Source organism: Bombina bombina, chromosome 3, assembly GCF_027579735.1.
Source record: "Bombina bombina isolate aBomBom1 chromosome 3, aBomBom1.pri, whole genome shotgun sequence".
NCBI classification, from domain to species: Eukaryota; Metazoa; Chordata; class Amphibia; order Anura; family Bombinatoridae; genus Bombina; species Bombina bombina.
Window position 1 is genome coordinate 64,733,586 of NC_069501.1, and position 23,023 is coordinate 64,756,608.

Sequence of the window (23,023 nt, forward strand, 5' to 3'; positions counted from 1 at the left end):
CAGAGTTCTGGTATTTGCTGGTCACCAGACTAAATGCATTTCGTGCTAAACCGTTTTTATCCGACCAACACAAATATTAATATGAAACAAGAACTTAAAGGGATATTAAACAGTGCTCCATTGGTAAAAACAAATATGTAAAATAAAAGTAAACAAAAAAAAAACATAACGTGTAAAAAACACCAGCAAACAACTTATTGATTTTCATGCCCTCAGTGTGATAAGAGTGAAGAATTTTGAAAGCCTACGTTTTTACTCTGTCAGTTCTGAGCATGAGCAAATCTGACTCCCTATTTGGTCTATTCACTAACCTTGACGTTTTATGATATCAGGCTAAGATAAAACTTACTGCAAAAGCCTCTTCCTCCTTGTAGGGCTGTGACAGGAAGTAAAAGACACTGCACAAATGTATAAAAATAAATAAAAGGTAAAATCCATTTAAATAGATGAATAAATAGATGCTTTTTTAATACAACATTTAAACTGACTGATTAACATCCCTTTAATAATATACAGAAGCAAATTTGTGTCATATTAATTTTCTCATAAGGAGGAACTTTGCCCTAAAAGAGCTACACCAGTTCCTCTGAAGATATAAGGGCATTTTGCATAACCATTATCATTCTCCACGGGAGTGAGCACAATGTTATCTATATGGCACACACATGAACTAGCAGTATCTAAATGTTGTGCAAGATTTAAAAAGCTATGGGATGACCTTCTGGGGCTTAGAAACAGGAAAACTTAGAGATTATAAAGTATATTAATATAACAGTGTTAGTCATACAAACCTGGAGAACGTATAGTTATAGAATATCTATCGTATAGTTATCTATCTTTTTAAACAATAAAAACAATCAAGTAGACTGTCCCTTAAAACTTGCAATTTGAGATAAGTTTCATTTACAGTTTAGTGACGCTTATTTGGAGAGCAAACACTTTATTCATGTAACTTATGGTGCGATAAAAGTGAAAGGGACAGTCTAGTCAAAAATAAACTTTCATGATTTAGATAGGGAATGTAATTTTAAACTTTTCCTTTTCCTTTTATCATCAATTTTGATTTGTACTCTTGATATTCTTAGTTGAACGCTAAACCTAGGTAGGCTCATATGCTAATTTCTTAGCCCTTGACGGACGCCTCTTATCTGAATGCATTTTGACAGTTTTTCACAACTGAAGGGCGTTAGTTCATGTGTGCTATACAGATTACATTGTGCTTACGCACGTGGAATTACCTAGGAGTCAGCACTGATTGGCTAAAATTCAAGTCTGATAAAAGAACTGAAATAAGGGGAAGTCTGCAGAGTCTTAGATACAAGGTAATCAAGGAGGTAAAAAGTATATCAATATAAACGTGTTGGAATGGGTAATAAATTATCTTTTTAAACAAAAATTCTGGTTTAGACTGTCCCTTTAACCAAAGAACTCTAGGTAAGATGTGAAAATACTTGCATTATTGTGAGCTGTATTTCTCATTTGCATATCTTACCCAGAGTTCTCTGATTCACTTTCATCTCACCATAAGTTAAATTAATATTGTGTTTGCCCTAGAAATAAGCTTCACAACAGCAGGGAGTTAGGCTTCTCCTGTTTAGCTTTTGACTAGGTACTTTTTTGTAATCTGAAAGTGATATGAAATGCAAATTAATGGCCTTGTTCAATACCTTGTTTTTTTTCTATTTAGCAAATATTAGTAGTTTTGTTGGTCAGTGTTGAAAATGTGGGAAGTTACTAAATGAGCCATGGACCCACTGATTGAATGTATCACCCAACAACTAGACCATACAGATACACACAAGGCTCACAATTTCTACTTGCCCACCCTGGGTGAGTAGAAATTGAGAGAGATAAATGCTGTCTTTACACTGGGCAAAATGACCAGCAAGTGAAAATGTTTGTAATGATTGTATTAAAATGACAATTTGTTATGGTTTAAAATAAAAAATAGGAAAAAGTACTGAACAATAAGGTTTTTCACAATAGCTAAACATATGCAAAGAGGGGGTGGGGTAGTGATTTTGAGCCCTGATATGTGTATATATATAAATATATATATATACACATATATACACACACACACATATATATATATATATATATATACACACACATATAAAATACACACACATATATATATATATATATATATACAGACACACATATGAACATGTTTATATAAACACATATAAACACTGTATACACACAAACACACCTATATATATATATACATACAGGGAGTGCAGAATTATTAGGCAAATGAGTATTTTGACCACATCATCCTCTTTATGCATGTTGTCTTACTCCAAGCTGTATAGGCTCGAAAGCCTACTACCAATTAAGCATATTAGGTGATGTGCATCTCTGTAATGAGAAGGGGTGTGGTCTAATGACATCAACACCCTATATCAGGTGTGCATAATTATTAGGCAACTTCCTTTCCTTTGGCAAAATGGGTCAAAAGAAGGACTTGACAGGCTCAGAAAAGTCAAAAATAGTGAGATATCTTGCAGAGGGATGCAGCACTCTTAAAATTGCAAAGCTTCTGAAGCGTGATAATCGAACAATCAAGCGTTTCATTCAAAATAGTCAACAGGGTCGCAAGAAGCGCGTGGAAAAACCAAGGCGCAAAATAACTGACCATGAACTGAGAAAAGTCAAGCGTGCAGCTGCCAAGATGCCACTAATTTGGCCATATTTCAGAGCTGCAACATCACTGGAGTGCCCAAAAGCACAAGGTGTGCAATACTCAGAGACATGGCCAAGGTAAGAAAGGCTGAAAGACGACCACCACTGTACAAGACACACAAGCTGAAACGTCAAGACTGGGCCAAGAAATATCTCAAGACTGATTTTTCTAAGGTTTTATGGACTGATGAAATGAGAGTGAGTCTTGATGGGCCAGATGGATGGGCCGTGGCTGGATTGGTAAAAGGCAGAGAGCTCCAGTCCGACTCAGACGCCAGCAAGGTGGAGGTGGAGTACTGGTTTGGGCTGGTATCATCAAAGATGAGCTTGTGGGGCCTTTTCGGGTTGAGGATGGAGTCAAGCTCAACTCCCAGTCCTACTGCCAGTTTCTGGAAGACACCTTCTTCAAGCAGTGGTACAGGAAGAAGTCTGCATCCTTCAAGAAAAACATGATTTTCATGCAGGACAATGCTCCATCACACGCGTCCAAGTACTCCACAGCGTGGCTGGCAAGAAAGGGTATAAAAGAAGAAAATCTAATGACATGGCCTCCTTGTTCACCTGATCTGAACCCCATTGAGAACCTGTGGTCCATCATCAAATGTGAGATTTACAAGGAGGGAAAACAGTACACCTCTCTGAACAGTGTCTGGGAGGCTGTGGTTGCTGCTGCACGCAATGTTGATGGTGAACAGATCAAAACACTGACAGAATCCATGGATGGCAGGCTTTTGAGTGTCCTTGCAAAGAAAGGTGGCTATATTGGTCACTGATTTGTTTTTGTTTTGTTTTTGAATGTCAGAAATGTATATTTGTGAATGTTGAGATGTTATATTGGTTTCACTGGTAAAAATAAATAATTGAAATGGGTATATATTTGTTTTTTGTTAAGTTGCCTAATAATTATGCACAGTAATAGTCACCTGCACACACAGATATCCCCCTAAAATAGCTAAAACTAAAAACAAACTAAAAACTACTTCCAAAAATATTCAGCTTTGATATTAATGAGTTTTTTGGGTTCATTGAGAACATGGTTGTTGTTCAATAATAAAATTAATCCTCAAAAATACAACTTGCCTAATAATTCTGCACTCCCTGTATATATACACACACTCACCGGCCCCTTTACTAGGTACACCTGTCCAATTGCTTGGTATCACAAATTGCTAATCAGCCAATCACATGGCAGCACCTTAATGCATTTAGGCATCTAGACGTGGTGAAGACGACTTGCTGAATTTTAATCAGAATGGGAAAGAAAGGAAATTTAAGTATTTGAGCGTGGCATTGTTTTTGGTGCCAGTTTGAGATGATTTGAGCTTCGTGGCATGGTGCATTATCCTGCTGGAAGTAGCCATACGAAGATGGGTACACTGTAGTCATAAAGGGATGGATATGGTCAGCAACAATACTCAGGTAGGGCGTGTCGTTTAAACTATGCTCAATTGGTACTAAGGGGCCCAAAGTGTGCCAAGAAAATATCCCCCTCACCATTACACCACCAGTCGTTGAACCGAGGCAGGATGGATCCATGCTTTCATGTTGTTGCCAAATTCTGACCCTACTATCTGAATGTTGCAGCTGAAATCGAGACTCATCAGACCAGGCAACGTTTTTCCAATCTTCTATTGTCCAATTTTGGTGAGACTGTGCAAATTGTAGCCTCAGTTTCCTGTTCTTAGCTGACACGAGTGCCACCCGGTGTTGTCTTCTGCTGCTGTAGCCCATCTGCATCAAGGTTCGACGTGTTGTGTGTTCAGAGATGGTATTCTGCATACCTTGGTTGTAGCGAGTGGTTATTTGAGTTACTGTTGCCTTTCTATCATCTCGAACCAGTCTGCCCATTCTCCTCTGACCTCAACAAGGCATTGTCGTCCACACAACTGCCGCTTACTGGATATTTTCTCTTTTTCGGACCATTCTCTGTAAACCCTAGAGATGGTTGTGCGTGAAAACCACAGTAAATCATAAGTTTTTGAAATACTCAGACCAGCCCGCCTGACACCAACAACCACACCACGTTCAAAGTCACTTAAATCACCTTTCTTCCCCATTCTGATGCTCGATTTGAACTTCAGCAAGTCGTCTTCACAACATCTATATGCCTAAATGCATTGAGTTGCTGCCATGTGAAACGCTGTTTAGCAATTTGTGTTACCAAGCAATTGAACAGGTGTACCTAATAAAGTGGCCGGTGTATATATATATATATATATATATATATATATATATATATATATATATATATATATATATATATATATATATATATATAAAATGTAACTCGGTAGTCTAGCATCAATGAAGAACCAGATGCCATATGAAGATTGAAGACCTACTGCTAAATTATGGAAGAATAATTTTATAAAGTTCTATCTTTCCTAAAGTTATTGCTCGTACAATGGTAATGATAAGCAATTACTCCCTTAAGCTTGTTATTTTTACTGTAAGTGTCTGTGTGGGAGCAGTTTTATTTCAGTACAAGAAAGCTCTGTCGGAAGTACATTGCCGAAGCTGGAACCTGCTGCCTTCACTCCCACATTAAAGACGTGTGATACAGTTATATTATTCATCATTATGAAATCATTTTTGCTACGTGGGACTGAAAAATGTCCCATATGTCGTGCACCATATAACAGAACAATATTGCAGAATACACACATTTTTTAAATGTTTGAAAAAGCCTTACATAAGTCAAATTACTGCCATATTTATACTTGTAATACACGGCCAATTTGGGAGTCTTTAAATAGACAACATTATGTCCATCTGCAAAATGTAATCAAAAGGAGAAATCAAGAAACTGAAAGAATTCAGTCATACATAGTCTTAATTTTATATAGTAATTCATTGGGGAAGATAACTTCCCATTCAGACACAGGTCAAAGTCAGTGAGGATTTAAAGGGACAGTAAACACTGTGAGATTGCAATATAAAATGTTTAAAGGGACATAATACTTATATGCTAAATCACTTAAAAGTGATGAATCATAACTGTAAAAATCTGAATAGAAAATATCACCTGAACTTCTCTATGTAAAAAGGGAAGATATCTTGCCTCAAAATTTCCTCAGTAGTCACATCTCACTGTAGAGAGACTTAAAGCAGCCAATCAGGATGCTTGTCCCAAGACTTGCTAGGGTGTGTTAAACTGGCATGTGCAGGCACAGTTACTTTATTTCTCTTGTCAACTTCAGTAATATTTGGCCAAAGTTTGGCAATGGAGAACTGATATTTATGCAGCGTAAACTTGATACAAATGATAGTTTATCAGTTCCTTTTGATTTCAATGGGAGCAGATAATAGAATACCACAGCTGATGTTTTGGAAGCCCAAAGTGAGAAAATTGAGATTATGTAAACTACCAAGGGACATTAAATGTTAAAAAGGATTCCCTTTTTCTCTGGGTATAAAATGGTTAAACACATAGTTAAAGTCAGCCCCAGAGCAGGAATGCACTACTGAGAGCTGGACAAACACTGCTGAGACAATTACAAGAGGCATATTTGTGTAGTCACTAATCAGCAGCAAGCACCTGGTAGGGCACTGCTGGCTCTTGAGCCTACCTAAGTATGCTTTTCAATAAAGGATACCAAAGGACAAAGTAAATTAGATAACAGAAGTAAACTGAACTTTTGTTTAGAAATTAATGCTCAATATGAATGATGAAAGTTTAATTTTAATTTTTATGTCTCTTTAATAAAAATGAGGGCTTAATGGTACCTAAAAGACCAACAATATATTTAAATGAAGCCTCAAGCTATGTAATACATTGAGGCCTTTATATTCATAGCACATTATTTATGTTGTGCAGAAAGCCAATTAACTTGTTAAATTCATCAGATCAAAAGGTCAGACTAAAACAAGCATATGTTACAGAGCAAAAGAAAGAAACCAAAGTCCTACTGACACACAAGATTAAAAACATTTTATTTAGGTTAAAAAATGCATCAAAATGTATTAATAGCGTGATACTAATTTTTCCTTCCTTGTGTTTCTATATTGTTTTGTGTCACCTCCTCGCAGCACCAGCTGTATGGCACAGTTTATACATATAGTAGATCATACTGTAACTCTGTAAGTACAAACACTCTGCACAGAAATTTGTGAAAAGTGGTTTATCGCGGCTGTTTGCGCACATCAAGTTTTCCACTCGATGCAATCGATTGAGCGCAATTGCAGTTTACGCTACAATAATTATTGCGTCCTCAGAGCTCTGGTTAAAGGGACATTATACACTAGATTTTTCTTTGCATTAATGTTTTGTAGATGATCTATTTATATAGACCATACTTTTTTTTTTTTTAAATGTATAGTTTTGCTTACTTTTAAATAATATTGCTCTGATTTTCAGACTCCTAACCAAGCCCCAAAGGTGTAGGAGAATACCGATGTATACCTACTCCAGCTTGCTCCTGTTTGTGTAAAGGGTCTTTTGATATGCAGGGGAGGGGGAGTGTCTGCTATTTCCCTCTTGCAGTGGGTGTTCCAGTAACCTTTTTAACAGAGCTAAACTGGGAGCTTCTAAGTAAGTTTTTAAACGGTTTCATACTGGATTTTTAGATCAGTATCTGTGCATATTATTCTTTATAGTAGTGTCTATTGCATACAGTTATGTGAAAATTAGTGTATACTGTCCCTTTAAAATTGCATGCTCTATCTGAATCATGAAAGTTTAATTTTGACTAGAATAATCCCTTTAAAGGGACATGATACCCAAAACAAAAAAGTGTCACAAAACCCATAAAATACATTACAAAGTACAGTTAGAGGTGATTTATCAAGCTGAGGCGAACAGGGGCGCACATACGCGCCCCTGTCCAGCGCAGCTTGCCTCTGGCGGGCTGAATTCCCCTGGCGGAATTCAGCATTGCACACAAGCGCTATTTTGCGTTCACGTGCAATCACGCCCCCTGCCCATGCACAGCCAATCCCGTGGTGGCAAGAGCTGTCAATCTCCCGTCGGACTAGACCGCGGAGATTGAATTTCGCCACTTTAGATGTGGTGAAAGATTAGGGAAGCAGCGGTCTGAAGACCGCTGCTTGTTAAATACGTTGTGCAGGTTCTCTTGTGAGAACCTGCAGCCGTAGTAGATCGATAGGCTTGCGAAGCCTTTGATAAATCGACCCCTATCACTCATAATAATACCGTCTCAAAAATATGAGGTATCAGACAGGCAAAGCGATACATACATATATATATATATATATATATATATATATATATATATATATATATATATATATTTGTGCAAAAAAAAAAGTTATATATAGAAATATGTATTTATGAATAAATAGAACATATTCTTGTATGTGGAGAACATCGGTATGTGCAATATTCATATTTTAATGTTGGGTTATCTGATCGTGTTTGTGCGAGTAGGTTGTTTTGCTTTTTTGACTTCTATGGGGAATAGGTTATCCTGCGTGCAATATTTAAAGTTCGGCTTTTTTACATGCTTGGGTTAGTGCATGTGCGATAACTTTTTACTTTCAACTTGTAATACGAGTGTAACCCGATGCACACAAAAAGCTTACTTATAACTCAGTTAACGCTTGAGCAGGATATAGTTTTGAAGATCGGCAAAACAGGAAGTAAACGCAGAAACCTTTTGCGCATGCGCACACGGACGATTCAATTGCGCATGCGCTCAGGAACGAGCACAGCCTAATTAGATAGTCAAAACAAACATGTTTCATAGGTTGAATTTTAAATGAGAGTGAAAGGGATTTTTGAAGGGGCGGAGTTTACATTGAAAGACCGTGAAACAAAAACTATGAAATATGAGGGGTTTTTTAAATAAAATATTGAAAAAAACAGTTTAGCTCAATATTCATGCATATTTTTAAAGATAGCAATACAAAAAACAACTACATTTAGAAAAAATTACTGGTCCTTTAAATAGCGCTCCACTTGCAATCTGGCCCCTGATTGGCTATTTGAAACTGTAAGGTTCTAAAGCTGTTTTTTTTTTTTCTTTTGAGAAAATATTTTTTTCTTATCTAAGTTAAAGGTTCTCTATACAATGCTGAATATATGAGCCTTTAAATGGACTATATAGTAAAAATTACACTTTAATACTTAAAGGGACAGTATACACTCATTTTCATATAACCGCATGTAATAGACACTACTATAAAGAATAAGATGCACAGATACTGATATAAAAATCCAGTATAAAACGGTTTAAAAACTTACTTATAAGCTCTCTGTTTAGCTCTGTTGAAAAGTTAGCTGGAAAGCCCATTGCAAGTGGGAAATAAGACACTCCACCCTTCTTTTGCATATGAAAAGACCCTTTACACAAACAGGAGCAAGCTGGAGAAGGTAGCTGACAGTATTCACATAAAACTTTGGGGCTTGGTTAGGAGTCTGAAAATCAGAGCAATGTTATTTAAAAATAAGCAAAACTATACTTTTTTTTAAGTAAAACTTTATGGGCTATATAAATAGATAATCTACAAAACATATATGCAAAGAAAAAATGAGTGTATAATGTCCCTTTAAGTTAGAGCATGCAATTTTATACAACTTTCCAATTTACTCCTATTATCTAATTTGCTTCCTTCTATTAGTATTCTATGTTGAAAAGCATATCTAGGTAGGCTTTGGCGAAGCAAAGCACTACCGGGAGCTAGCTGCTGATTGGTGGCTGGACATATATGTGCCTTGTCATTGGCTCACTGGATAAGATCAGTTAGCTCTCAGTAGTGCATTATTGTTCTGGAACTGACTATGTTTTTAACCACTTTGTACACATATAAAAAAGGATTCCACAAACATTTCTGAGAAGTAGTGCCATGTCATTTGATGTGTCCAGCTAGTTACCAATAGTGCATTGCTGCTCCTTTAACAGAAAATACCAAGAGAATGAAGCAAATTTGATCATAGCAGTTAACTGAAAAGTTGTGTAAAACTGTATGCTCTGTCTGACTCATGATAGAATAATTTTGTGTTTCATGTCCCTTTAATGAGAGGAAATAATGCATAGTCTGTGCTTTGATGTCTGCTAAACAATAGAATTGTCACCTGTAGTGCGAGGGTGGCAGCTCCTGAATGATATTGTGAATTCGGGATAATTTTTCTCCCTCTAACGAGCATGATACGGCATCCTGGGAAACACACAAAGTAAAAAAACAAGTCATTAATCAGGTGAGGGCAGTAACAGAAAGCAAATGAATTAGGAAAGAAAATCTGTTTTGCAGCTTTGGACAATGAGAGACCATGAGACTTTCATCCCTGAAATGTGAACGTTAGATCCTTTCAAGGGACATAAAAATCTAGTTTTTACCAATGTGTATCATACATCAGTTAAAGGGACACTGTAAACTAGATTTTTATTTGCAGAATTGTTTTATAGATGATACATTTATAGATATACTATCTAGGAGTGTTTTTGTAAGAGTGTATAGTTTTACTTATTTTTAAAAACATTCTGCTGATTTTCAGACTCCTATCCAAGCCCCAAAGTATCAGATGTAGACTCAAGTCTACAGATTTCTGCTATTTGTGTAATAAGTCTTTTCATATGCAGGGGAGGGGGGAGTGTCTGTTCATTCCACTTTATCAGCCCCTTTCACTGGGTGTCCCAGCCTAACCTCATCAACAGAGCTAAACTGGGAGCTTCTAAGTAAGTTTTTAAAAGGTTTTATACTGGACTTTTAGATCTGTATCTGTGCATATTATTATTTCTAGTAGTGTCTTGTCAACTCCAGCAACTCATCTAGTGGCTCCTCCAAATAAGGGATGTGGTGGCTGGAGAAAAACAACTGCATCAAACAAGGTGTTGATTTGTTAAAATAATGTGTACATTTGGTTGATATGTTATTCTATAGCAATATAACAGAAATGTCTATGCAATTACAAAGTGGTTTGTGTCCCTTTAATACAAGCCTTAAAGGGACAGTCTACTTGATTTCTTTTAATATTTAGAAAAGATAGAAAACGCCTTTACTACCGATTACCCAGCTTTGCACAACCAACATTATTATATTAATATTCTTTATAACCTCTAAATTTCTGACTGTCTCTAAGCCTCTGGCAGGTTGCCTCTTATCTCAGTGCATTTAATCAGCTTTTCACAGCCAGACAGTGCTAGTTCATGAGTGCTATATTAGATAGCATTGTACTCACTCCTGTGGAGTTATTCATGAGTCAGCACTAATTGGCCAAACCGCAAGTCTATAAAAAAAAAAACCTGAAATAAGAGGGCAGCCTGCAAGGCTTATATACAAGGAAATCACAGAGGTAAAACGTATGTTAATATAACAGTGTTGGTTATGCTAAACGGGGTGAATGGGTAATAAAGGAAACGTTTTGGGTAGACTGTCCTTTTAAAGCATAAGTTGCTTCACAGCATACTGGTAATAGCCAAGACCTAGAAAAGGTATTTGCAAAATGTAACATTGATATCGGAAGCAGACTGTATGCAATTTATTGTTAAAAAATGCAGATTCAGTTTTCAGTTCCACATAGTTGCAAATATGTTGGATCTGAAAAATCTGTAGGTGATGACAAATTTTCTACGAGCACCACTGCAGTAGACTCTGATTGACAGGGCCGCCATCAGGGGGTGACAGGGGTGACTCCTGTCAGGGGCCCAATGAGCCAGGGGGGGCCCCATGAGGCAAGAACTAAAAAAAAAAAAAATTTTTTTTTTTTTTTTTAAAGTTGGGCAGCCACCAGTGGGTACTACAGCAGAGTGCTAATTGAGCATGGGAAATGATATTACAAGGAGTAAAGTATTAACATTTGAGAGGATTTCTTAGTGTGCACTAAACCACTATGCGCAGTGTGAGACAGACTTGGCACTTTGTACAGTGTGTGCCTGAGTCAGAGGGCAGATCACTTTCATTTGCAGAGGAGGTAGGACTTACTTAGCAAATGTTTTTTATTTCTTTGTGCAATTTTGGATTGTAACTTCAGTGTGGTAGTAGATGTTTGGTGGGGCTAAACATATAATATATAATTCCAGTTTACTGCCCCTTTATGCAAGGACTTTCCAGATGCAAGGAGGCATTTTATCTAAGATTTTTACATCTGCATAAAATTTTATACTCTCAGACTAAGATTGCTCAGTGTTTGAAATGAGACAGGTTAGCTTAAAACTGTTCAGTTTATACTACAGCTGACTTAATTTTGAAATACATACCAACAAGCCTAAATCCTGCATTTAACCAGATCTAATGGTATGAGTACCACAGCTTATGGTCCCACCAAGACCATATAGAGTACAGCATTTTCAAAATCCATAAGTACAGCTGACAGCTGGGAAAATTTGTACACTATATTTGAAGTGGTGCTCTTGGTTGGGGAAAAAAACAAACAAACATATGTCAACCTTTTAAAGGTACTTTTCTTCATCTAGCCATCTACCCAGCTCATTAATGTACAATTTTTCATTCACAGAATTATTTTTGTTTGCACATTTACAAATATGATTCTTTAAAAAAGTGATCTCTTAATTTCTAAAAAATTATTTATCATGCATGTCACACACTGTTGATTTAGGGGATGCAAGGTGCATACATGTTTCCTCCTGTGAGTGTTTCTGTGGGTGTCTGTGTTTATGTCTTTGTGCTTTGGTTTGTGTCTCTATGAGTGTGTATGTATTTTTTATCTGTGGGTCTCTCTGTGAGGGTGGGTGTGTATGTCTTTGTGCATTTTCTCTGGATGTCTGTGAGGGTGGGTGTGTATGTCTTTGTGCATTTTCTCTGGATGTCTGTGAGCGTGTGTGCATATGTCTTTGAGCTTTTTCTGTGGGTGTCTCTGTGAGGGTGTGTGTATGTTTGTCTTTGTGTATTTTCTATGGATGCCTCTGTGAGGGTAGGTGTGTATGTCTGTTTTCTGTGGATGTCTCTGTGAGGGTGTGTGTTTTATGTGGGTGTCTCTGTGAGGGTGTGTGGATGTCTTTGTGTGTTTTCTGTGGATATCTCAGTGAGAGTGTGTGTATGTATGTCTTTGTGTGTTTTTTATGTGGTTGTCTCTCTGTGTGTGTGTGTATGTCTTTGTGTGTTTTCTGTGGGTGTCTGTGTGTGTGTGTGTATGTCTTTGTGTGTTTTCTGAGGCTGTCTCTGTTGATGTTTCCTTGGGTGTATGTGCAAGTTTGAGTTTGTGTGTGTGTGTGTGTCCATTGTCTGTTCCTTTTTAGGACATTTTGACCTTACTACTAATTATTCACATATTTCTACAGACTTTGAGACTAACAAGACCTTTCCGGAAGTAACCAATCCATCATTTAACCTTTAAATTATTATTTAGGCAGTTCAGGGCCCTTCCTTTCAGCCACTGCATGCTGTTGTCATAATTTAGTTATCTTCCTTTACGAAAAGATAATCAGAACTCCATATTTTGTTTTCTAAATCTCCTTTTTTTTACAAAACTGTAGTTTACCTCATTACTTGTCAGGTCAATTTAAACAAGTGCTGAGTGTTTGGGTGTCTGTGTCTGTGTGTGTTTCTTTGTGTGTCTGCTAGAGTGTCTATATGTAAATCCTTATGTGTGAGTGTGTTTGTGTGTTTCAGTGTATGAGTGTGTCTGTGTATTTTACTACCTTTACAACATTTCCAAGTTTAAATAGACAATTAAAGGGACACTGAACCCACATTTTTTCTTTCATGATTCAGATAGAGCATGCAATTTTAAGCAACTTTCTATTTTACTCCAATTATCCATTTTTCTTTGTTCTCTTGCTATCTTTATTTTAAAAAGAAGGCATCTAAGCTTTTTTATTAGTTCAGAACTCTGGATAGCACTTTTTTATTGGTTGATGAATTTATCCACCAATCAGCAAGAGCAACCCAGGTTGTTCACCAAAAATGGGCCGGAATCTAAACTTACATTCTTGCATTTCAAATAAAGATACCAAGAGAATGAAGAAAATTTGATAATAGGAGTAAATTAGAAAGTTGCTTAACATTTCATGCTCTATCTGAATCACAAAATAAAAAAATTGGGTTCAGTGTCCCTTTAAGAATAAAGTGCATATACGTTTTAGTCACTTCGTCAAAAATGGCACATGTCAAAGGAGGGTGGGGGGGGGGGCCCTGATCAATGGTTGAGTCAGGGGCCCCAAAATTTCTAGTGGCGGCCCTGCTGATTGATAGCATGAATTAGATGCTTTGCATGATGCAGTGGTACAAATTGTTATTATTAAATATATCGCAAACACATGGAGAGAATTTGTATATCTTTTGTTTTGTTAATTGGTTCCACTGAGGCGTGTTATTACTAACACAGGAAATCAACAATGTGACCTGATTTATTTTCATGTAATTACTACAATCACAACTGCACAAGTGTTGCAGAAGCTTAGTTCATAAATATTCTTGGCTACAAGTTACAACGGGTTTTACATGGCGATAAACCACAAACATTATTTTACTAAGACATCTTTAGCACAGTAGCTATTGTTTCAGATTATTTGTAAATAAATAAATCCTAATTTAAAAAAAATAAATGAAGCAAACACTCAGCAAGATTCCACCACTCCTCTGTATGCAGTTGTGAAGCTCGGCTGAGGCTGCCACTGTGCCTTTTTCTTACCGCTTAAAAGGGACACTCAAGTCAAAATTAAACTTTCATGATTCATATAGAGCAGGCAGTTTTAAAGAACTTTCCAATTTACTTCCATTAACAAAATGTGCAAATTATTTTTATATTTACACTTTTTGAGTCACCAGCAACTACTGAGCATGTGCAAGAATTCACAGAATATATGTAAATGCATTTGTGATTGGCTGATGGGTGTCACATGATACAGGAGAGTGGAAATATACATAACATTGAAATTTGTCAGAAAAAAAAACTACTACTCATTTGAAGTTCAGACTAAGTGCTATTTGCATGGATTTTTTTTATCATGCATTTGTTCATCATGCAAATCTACTGTATCTACTGCTCCTTTAAAGGGACACCGTACCCAAAAATGTTCTTTTGTGATTCAGATTGAGCATGAAATTTTAAGCAACTTTCTAATTTACTCCTATTATCAAATTTTCTTCATTCTCTTGGTATCTTTATTTGAAATGCAAGAATGTAAGTTTAGATGCCGGCCCATTTTTGGTGAACAACCTGGGTTGTCCTTGCTGATTGGTGAATAAATTCATCAACCAATAAAAAGTGCTGTCAAGAGTACTGAAACCAAAAAAAGTTTAGATGCCTTCTTTTTCAAATAATGATAGCAAGAGAACGAATAAAAATTGATAATAGGAGTAAATTAGAAAGTTGCTTAAAATTGCATACTCTTTCTGAATTACAAAAGAAAAAATTTGGGTACAGTGTCCCTTTAAGCTTAGCTAGGGTTTGTACAGTGATTCAGACCATCCCAGGACGCCGTTTCGTGGTTATTGCCACTCATCAGCTGGGTGTAGGTCTGAATCACAGCTGGGTGAAGTTGATTCCTGGGCGAAATACATTTAAAATTATGGGGAGGTGAAAAGTGAATATAAAATCCTCCACTAAGCACAACATTTAAAGAAAATAACTAATTGTGTAGCTCATTTAGCAGATCTAAACAAGTCAGCTAAGCTTAAAAAGACACTGAACCCATATTTTATATTTAATGATTCAGATAGAGCATGCAATTTTAAGCAACTTTCTAATTTACGCCTATTATCAATTTTTCTTTATTCTCTTGCTATCTTTATTTGAAAAGCAAGAATGTAAGTTTAGAAGCCAGCCCATTTTTGGTTCACAACCTGGGTTGTCCTTGCTGATTGGTGGATAAATGCTGCCCAGTGGTCTGAACCAAAAATTGTCTGGCTTCTTAGCTTAGATGGCTTTTTTTTTTTCAAAAAAAGATAGCAAGAGAACAGAGAAAAATTGATAATAGGAGTAAATTAGAAAGTGGCTTAAAATTGAATGCTGTGGCGGATTTGGAAGGGGCGGAGCGTTTGTGTGTGCTCAGCTTCATATGCCGTTTGGAATATGGCAAACATCACCCAGGCCATAACGCAGTGCTCTTGGCCGACACTTCGTAGGCCTGAACCCGGGCACAGCAGTGCCGCGTTAAGGATACGAACAAAGGCAACGACCGCTTCATGGCTGAAGCGCACGTCAGACCTGGACTATAGTCCTACTAACGAGCAAGACCTCCACATGTTGGGAAGTGACTGGCACATTCTGAATGATTTGTAGCTAGGGATAAAAGGTAATAAGGTAACAAAACCTGACGGAAACCCGGCTGGCTACATATTGGCATGCAACTGCTTGTGGAAATAGATAAAGAGTCGTTAAAAAGTGAAACTCAAAACTGCCTTGTAAATCCTGGCAAAACACTACGCTTTCTGACTTTATCGTGCTCCCAAAACCCTGAGAATGGTAGGAGCTACCTACTGACCACTATAAAGCAATGACCTTAAGAAAGTTGCTTACAATTTAATGCTGTATCTGAATCATGAAAGAAAAATTTTGGGTTTAGTATCCCTTTAACTTTTATGGGACTGAGAGGCCTAAGCTAAGTGAGGGAGACTTGTGGGCGGAGTTTCAATGTTATTTGGGTGGACCATGAGTGTAGTGGCAGAGTTGCAGATGTTCTGTGGGTGGAGTTAATTGGGTGGAGTTAATTGACCAGTGAGTGGAATAAGGGGAGGGACAGCAGGGCGGAGCTTCCAAACCATGAAGTGAAATCTGCTTTCACTATGTCCGTAAGCTGCATATACCCATGTTTCTTTCTGTGTGTGGTGGAGATTTGTCACATGACTTAAGTGGTACTAGGAGCCATGGGGGGGGGGGGGGGGGAGAACCAAAAATAATACTACTAATAATTAATTTGATAAAGAGCTAAGCTCCAGAGGGGGACAGATGCCTCTCCTTGCCACCCACAAACCCTGTCTAGAAGCAGGCACAGGTGACAAACATCAATATCATTCAGTATATAGCATTTAGCCCCTTGAAATTAGGTAAAAATGTTGTCTCAGTGGTCAGTCTTTCTGTCAATTTTTGCTAAACATTTAACCAAACTGTGGTCTTGTTTGGTGAAAGAAAGAATTGTCTCTCAAGATGGTTAGCGTGCACATGCCCTATTGGATATCTAAGCAAACTTTGGGCGAGATTACATATGCGGCACAAGCTTCCACGTAACTGCTGAAACCCGCGTCGTCTGTAATTTCCCACTTTAGAAACTGCCGACGCCTAAGAAAATAATTTAAAAAAAAGAGTCAAATCTCCTGTAAAAGTCTAACCCGCCTCTCAAAAATAAAGCCGACACGTAAAACCCCTATATCCCCCATCACCCCAATATCGGAACTAATAATAAATGTATTAACCCCTAATAAGCCAACCCCCCTCATCGCAATCTAATTAAACCCTAATCCGCCATCCTCCCACATCGCAATCTAACTAATAAATGTATTAACCCCGAATCCGCCAAAACCCACATTGCAATCTACCTATTAACCCCTAATCTGCCACTCCCCCATTGCAAAGTATCGTATAAGCATATTAACCCCTAATCCGCCAAACCCCCAAAACGCAATTAACCTAATAAATCTATTAACTCCTAAACCGCCAACCCCCCACAACGCAAATAAGTAATTAAATTACTAATCCCCCTAACCTAACACCCCCTAAATTAACCCCAATTACCTAAAATTAAAAAATACTAAATTACAATAATAAACCTAACATTACTTTAAAAATAAAAAAAACAAAGTTTAAATTAATTTAAAATTACAACAAATTGTCTAACAATACAGAAAATAATAAACCAAATTATCAAAAATTAAAACTAATCTCTATGAAAATAAAAAAGCCCCCCCAAAATAAAAACACCCCCTAATCTAATCTAAACTACAAATAGCCCTTAAATAGGGCCTTTTGTAGGGCATTGCCCTAAGTTAAACAGCTCTTTTACTTCTAAAAACATAATTTATGCTTACCAGATAAATTAAGGATAGGGAGAGTCCACGGCTTCATTCAATTCTGCTGGGAAATACAACACCTGGCCATCAGGAGGAGGCAAAGACACCCCAGCCAAAGGCTTAAATATCCCTCCCACTTCCTCAATACCCCAGTCATTCTCCTGAGGGAACAAGGAAAAGTAGGAGAAACATTAAGGTATAAATGGTGCCAGAAAAATAAAATAAATAATCGGGGATTGCCCATAGGCAAAAAAAATGGGCGGGGTCCGTGGACTCTCCCTATCCGGAAGGAAAGGATTTTATCTGGTAAGCATAAATTATGTTTTGGAAAAACCTTACCCAAGCTCCAGAGGACACTGAATGAATTACGGGAGGGAACATAAAGAAAGAGGTGGACCCTATTCTGAGGGCACCACAGCCTGCAAAACTTCTCCCAAAAGCTGCTTCAGCCGAAGCAAAAACATCAAACTTGTAAAATTTCGAAAAAGTATGTAAGGAGGACCAGGTAGCCGCCTTACAAATCTGATCCATAGCGGCCTCGTTCTTAAAGGCCCAAGAGGAAGCCACTGCTTTAAGGCCTCGTTCTTAAAGGCCCAAGAGGAAGCCTCCTCTCAGGAGGACGATGTCCCGCTGTCTCGTAAACTAAGCGGATGACACTCCTTAACCAAAAAGATAGGGAATTTGAAGTAGCCTTCTACTGTTTAAGCACTTTATGTCCAGAATTGGGCGGAAAGTTCCCTCCTTCTTTGGGAGCACGAAAAGGTTTGAATAAAACCCCAAACCTCTTTCTTCAATAGGCACCGGGACAACAACTCCTAAGGAGGATAGTTCCCGAACGCACCGTAGAAAGGCATCCCTCTTTTCTGGTCTGATAGACAGATTCGAGAGAAGGAATCTGCCCTTTGGCGGATGGGATTTGAAGCCTATCTTGTATCCCTGAGAACCCACCTCCAGGACCCACGGATCCTGTACGTCCTTGAACCAGACATCTGAAAAAAGAGACAGTCTGCCCCCTACACGATCCAATCCCGGATCTGGGGCCGCCCCTTCATGCCGATTTGTTTTCGGCAGGCTTCTTATTCTGCTTGGATTTATTCCAGGACTGAGCCGGCTTCCAAGTACTTTTGGGTTGCTCGGGCTTGGAGTTGGATTGTTGTCGTTGGGATTTGTCAGAACCAAAGGAACGAAAATTAGAAGATTGTTGTCCCTTAGACTTGTTCTTCTTATCTTGCGGTAGGAAGGCATCCTTGCCTCCAATAACAGCAGAAATAATGGAGTCCAGGCCTGGAATAAATAAAATCTTTCCCTTTACTTAGAAGTAATATCCTCAGACCAAGACTTCAACCAGAGCGCCCGGCAGGGCTAGGACCGCAAAGCCAGAGGCCTTTGCATTTAGGCGAATATTTTGCATGTTCGCATCACAGATAAAAGTATTAACAATTCTCAGAGCTTTAATTCTGTCTTGAATATCCTTGAGGGGAGATTCCACCTCAATGAGTTCCAACAAAGAGTCACACCAGTAGGTAGCCACTCCGGCAACTGCAGCTGCCGGTTGAAACAAAAATCCTGCACGTTGAAACATCTTTCTCAGAAAGGTTTCAATTTTCTAATCCATCGGCTCTCTGAATGAAGAACTATCCTCAAGAGGTATGGCAGTATGTTTAGCAAGCATAGAGATAGCAGCATCCACCTTAGGAATGGAGCCCCACAAATCCAGTTGAGAGTCCGGGACCAGGAACAACTTTTGAAAAGTAGACGAGGGAGAAAAAGAAGAACCAATTCTTTCCCATTTGTTCTTAATAATATTCGCCATCTTAACCGGCACAGGAAAAGTCAAAGGAACTTTCCTGTCTTCATAAACTCTGTCTAATTTAGGTATCATAGGTTCTTCAGGCAGCGTGGCCTCTGGAACCTCTAACGTAGACAGAACCTCCTTTAATAAAAAACACAAGTGCTAAATTTTAAATCTAAAGGACGGTTCCTCCGCAGCAGGAGGCTTAGACACTAAGGACTCCGAACAAGAAAGTTCACCCTCTGAAGCTACAGAGGTTAACTCATCATCGGATAACTGGGACATAATAGCTAATTCCGATAAATATTTAGATGACTCCGGGTCAGGAAAGCTATGTTTAACCTTTCTCTTGCGTTTGTTAGAGTGAGGTAATGCACTGAGGGCTGCAGACAACCCCGTTTGTAACTGAACGGCAAAGTCCGCAGAAAGAAGGCCCACATCCGGATGGAAGATTAGATGTGCTACGGGGAACTGCATGTGGAGTGGATAATGTAGCAAGGGTAGTAATCTCATGGGATGCCGAGTCCTGAGAGGCAGACGGCTCAGAGGGACTAAGAGCCTTAGCAGGTCCCTTCTTAGACTTTATAACGGTGTTAAGGCATGTGGAACATAATTGAGTGGGCGGGAAAACCACGGCCTCCCCACAATATAAACGGATATGATTTAGTATAGAAGAAGTACCTTCTAACATAGCTCAGGTTATACTCACAGAAGGACACAAATAAAACCCTTTTTTTTTTATAGAAAACTGCACCTTTATACTCCAAATGGCTAGGGCACTCACCACCTCCTAGACCCAGACAGTTAACAGAGGAAATGCTCTCCTCAGGTTCAAGTCTCAGCAGGAATGGAGGAAATGAACATAGACCACACCCGGTCACATGGAGTGCAAGACAGTACTTCCCCTGTAAGTACAGCAAGTAAAAGGAGCTGTGCAACACTTTCAAAAATGAAAGTGAAACTTAAAAGTGAAACCTGTTTGTTCCAGCCAAAAACACACAGTCTATCAGCCCAATAAAAAAAATCACACAAAGCAGCAGATAAATAATTAATACACTGATTAATTAACCCCAACTGTTCAATAAACCCCCTTCAGAAGATATTAACCCCAGATTCTATCAAGGTATAATGGAGCCACACTGTGGCCCTGTTATAGCATTGTATGTGTAAAAATTGAAACAACCTTACCTCCAGGATCCATGCTGTGGAACAGAACACAGCCTCTAAAGTCTGACATTCTTATAGTAGCGCTCCTGACATGGACTTCAGTGAGAGAAAGCAGGCAGTGAAACTCGTCAACACTGATTACTTAGGAGCTGTTAGCAGTAGTCTGCATGGCTTTGCAGAAAAACTTTCCCTGCATCTCCAGACTCTAACTTCCAGGAGGTGAAGTCTTCTTCCAAGCAGCCGACATCTTCTTCCAAGCGGGTACCTCTTCTTTTTTCTTCCAGGACCAAGTCGGCGCAGAGCGGAGATGACCGCGGGCCAGGACCGGCGACTGCAGAGCCATGGAGTGTGGAGGATCCTCTTCGTACTTTGCGTTATGGGGGGTTTGCGGATTAGGAGGTAATAGGTTAATTACGTTTATTTCATTGGTGGGGGATGGCAGTTTAGGGGTTAATAGTTTTAATAGGTATTTTGCGATGGGGTGAATGGCGTATTAGGGGTTAATAGCTTATTAAGGTTTATTCCATTGTGGGGTGATGGCAGTTTATGGGTTAAGAGATGTCAGACTTAAAACACCCCAAATTAATTTGTTCTGGGTGATTGACAGGCCTGACCCTCACACAGCAGCACAATAAATTTGTTGAGCAATAAAAAATGTGGACATACAGGTGGACAGGTTCCCTAGTTGGGTACCTTGTACGTCGGTGAAATTATAAATGGGGCACACAGTGTTTTTACTTTATAACCATGAACTACATTTCCAATTTGCTGGTCAAATGAGTTATTAATTCAGAAATAATTGTTAGCATTATGATTATAAAAGGGTTATTTAAGTCAAAATCAAACTTCAATTTAAACAACTTTCCTATTTACTTATATTATCAATTGTGCTTATTTATCTTGGTATCATTTATTAAAGAGCAATCCCAGAAAAACTCTGGAGCATACACGTGCCCTTAGCATCAGGCATCCGTGTTTGCAACAATGTTTTTCGCAATGTTATATATAAGTGCAAACACTGCTGCTATAGAATGCTTAAGTGTATGTATGTTCCTAAGATAAAGGATACCAAGAGAACAAAGCAAATCTGATAATGGAGGTTAATTGGAAAGTTGTTTAAAATTGCACAATCTATCTGAATTCCGAAGTTTAATTTTAAATTTACTGTCCCTTTAAGTTGCACTTAATAAAAGCCTGAACCTACCTCTGTATTCTCTCATGAAAACATTTCAACATAAGATGCCGAAAGAAAAAGGTACATTTTATAATAACAAATAAATTGTAATGCTGTAAACACTTTATCTGAATCATGAAACTTTCATTATAACCCCTATGTCCTTTTAAACTCTTCTCTCACTGGCAGGTGTAACAAGAACAGACATGATCTGCAGTGAACGTTTAACTGGCTTATAGACTTATGTCGTTTTCAGAATGATACCCGGTCTGTCTCCTATTCTAACCTTCACTTCCTGACTATAACACTAAGCAAATATTATTCTAGTCGATCATTTGTAGCCTAAAGAATTAAGTGATGAAAAATCAGAAACCACACAGAAGTTCCAGGCTAAGCCTACAGTGTATGGCTATTTTTTTAGTTTTTTATTTAAACACATTTTTTATCATTAAAACAAACACAGAATACACCTAAAATTATGCAGAATAAATGTACAGGTATACCTCACTTTACAGCGCTTCACTTTACAGCGCTTCGCTAATACAGCGCTTTGTGGAGCTGAAGTTCAACCTCCAAGGATTTTGAAACAGTGCTGTAGTCATCGTGAGATTGCGAGAAAAGTGACTGGCACCATTTTGTTACGCGTAGTTCACTCTGTTTACAGCATTACAGTGCAATCTGTGTCTCAGTGTTATAGTCTGGTAAATTTTACTACAGTAATTGTCACTATTATACAGGTACAGTATTTATTGAATACTGTGCTGTGCTAGTGTTAAACTAAACAAAAGCACTATTGCACCCCTAATATATGTTAGTTCAAACATGTTTTCAAGTTTTTAAGCACACTGGCAAGTGAAAAGAAAGCTAAAACTGCCTTGTTTCACTTTAAGGCGGTTTTCACTTTACAGCGGGGCTCCGGTCCCTAACCCGCTGTATGAGCGGGGTATACCTGTATAATGCATAAATCATGTGATATTCATTTTTATACTTAAAAAACTTTTCTCCTGCCATTTTTAAGATGTATTTGGCTTCTGTTAGAGATTGTTACTGGATGCACTTATCAGTTTTTTTAGCACAACATTATTTGTGTTACCTTTAGCTACCCCTAACATAAGGGATTAAATGCCCTAATACGGGAGTTCACAGTGTACAAACCCAAGGGAAACGCTCCTCCCCTTAACACACTTTTCAGTTAAGTCGTAAGACACAGAGGTAGTAGTTGTATCTATTAAAGGGACAGTCTAGTCAAAATTAAACTTTCATGATTCAGATATGGCATGTCATTTTAAGCAACTTTCCAATTTAGTTTTATCATTAAATTTGCTTTGCTCTCTCTG

At 38.1% G+C, this 23,023-nt stretch overlaps 1 protein-coding gene across 1 annotated transcript in view; it reads right to left on the bottom strand.

Annotated features, from left to right (window-relative positions):
• Positions 1 to 23,023, bottom strand: part of ARHGAP31 (Rho GTPase activating protein 31) — a 529,752-nt gene that overhangs the window by 152,835 nt on the left and 353,894 nt on the right. Inside the window, exon 4 of the mRNA XM_053705847.1 lies at positions 9,722 to 9,804. Coding sequence (XP_053561822.1) covers positions 9,722 to 9,804 — 83 coding nt within the window. The remainder of the gene's footprint in view (positions 1 to 9,721; positions 9,805 to 23,023) is intronic.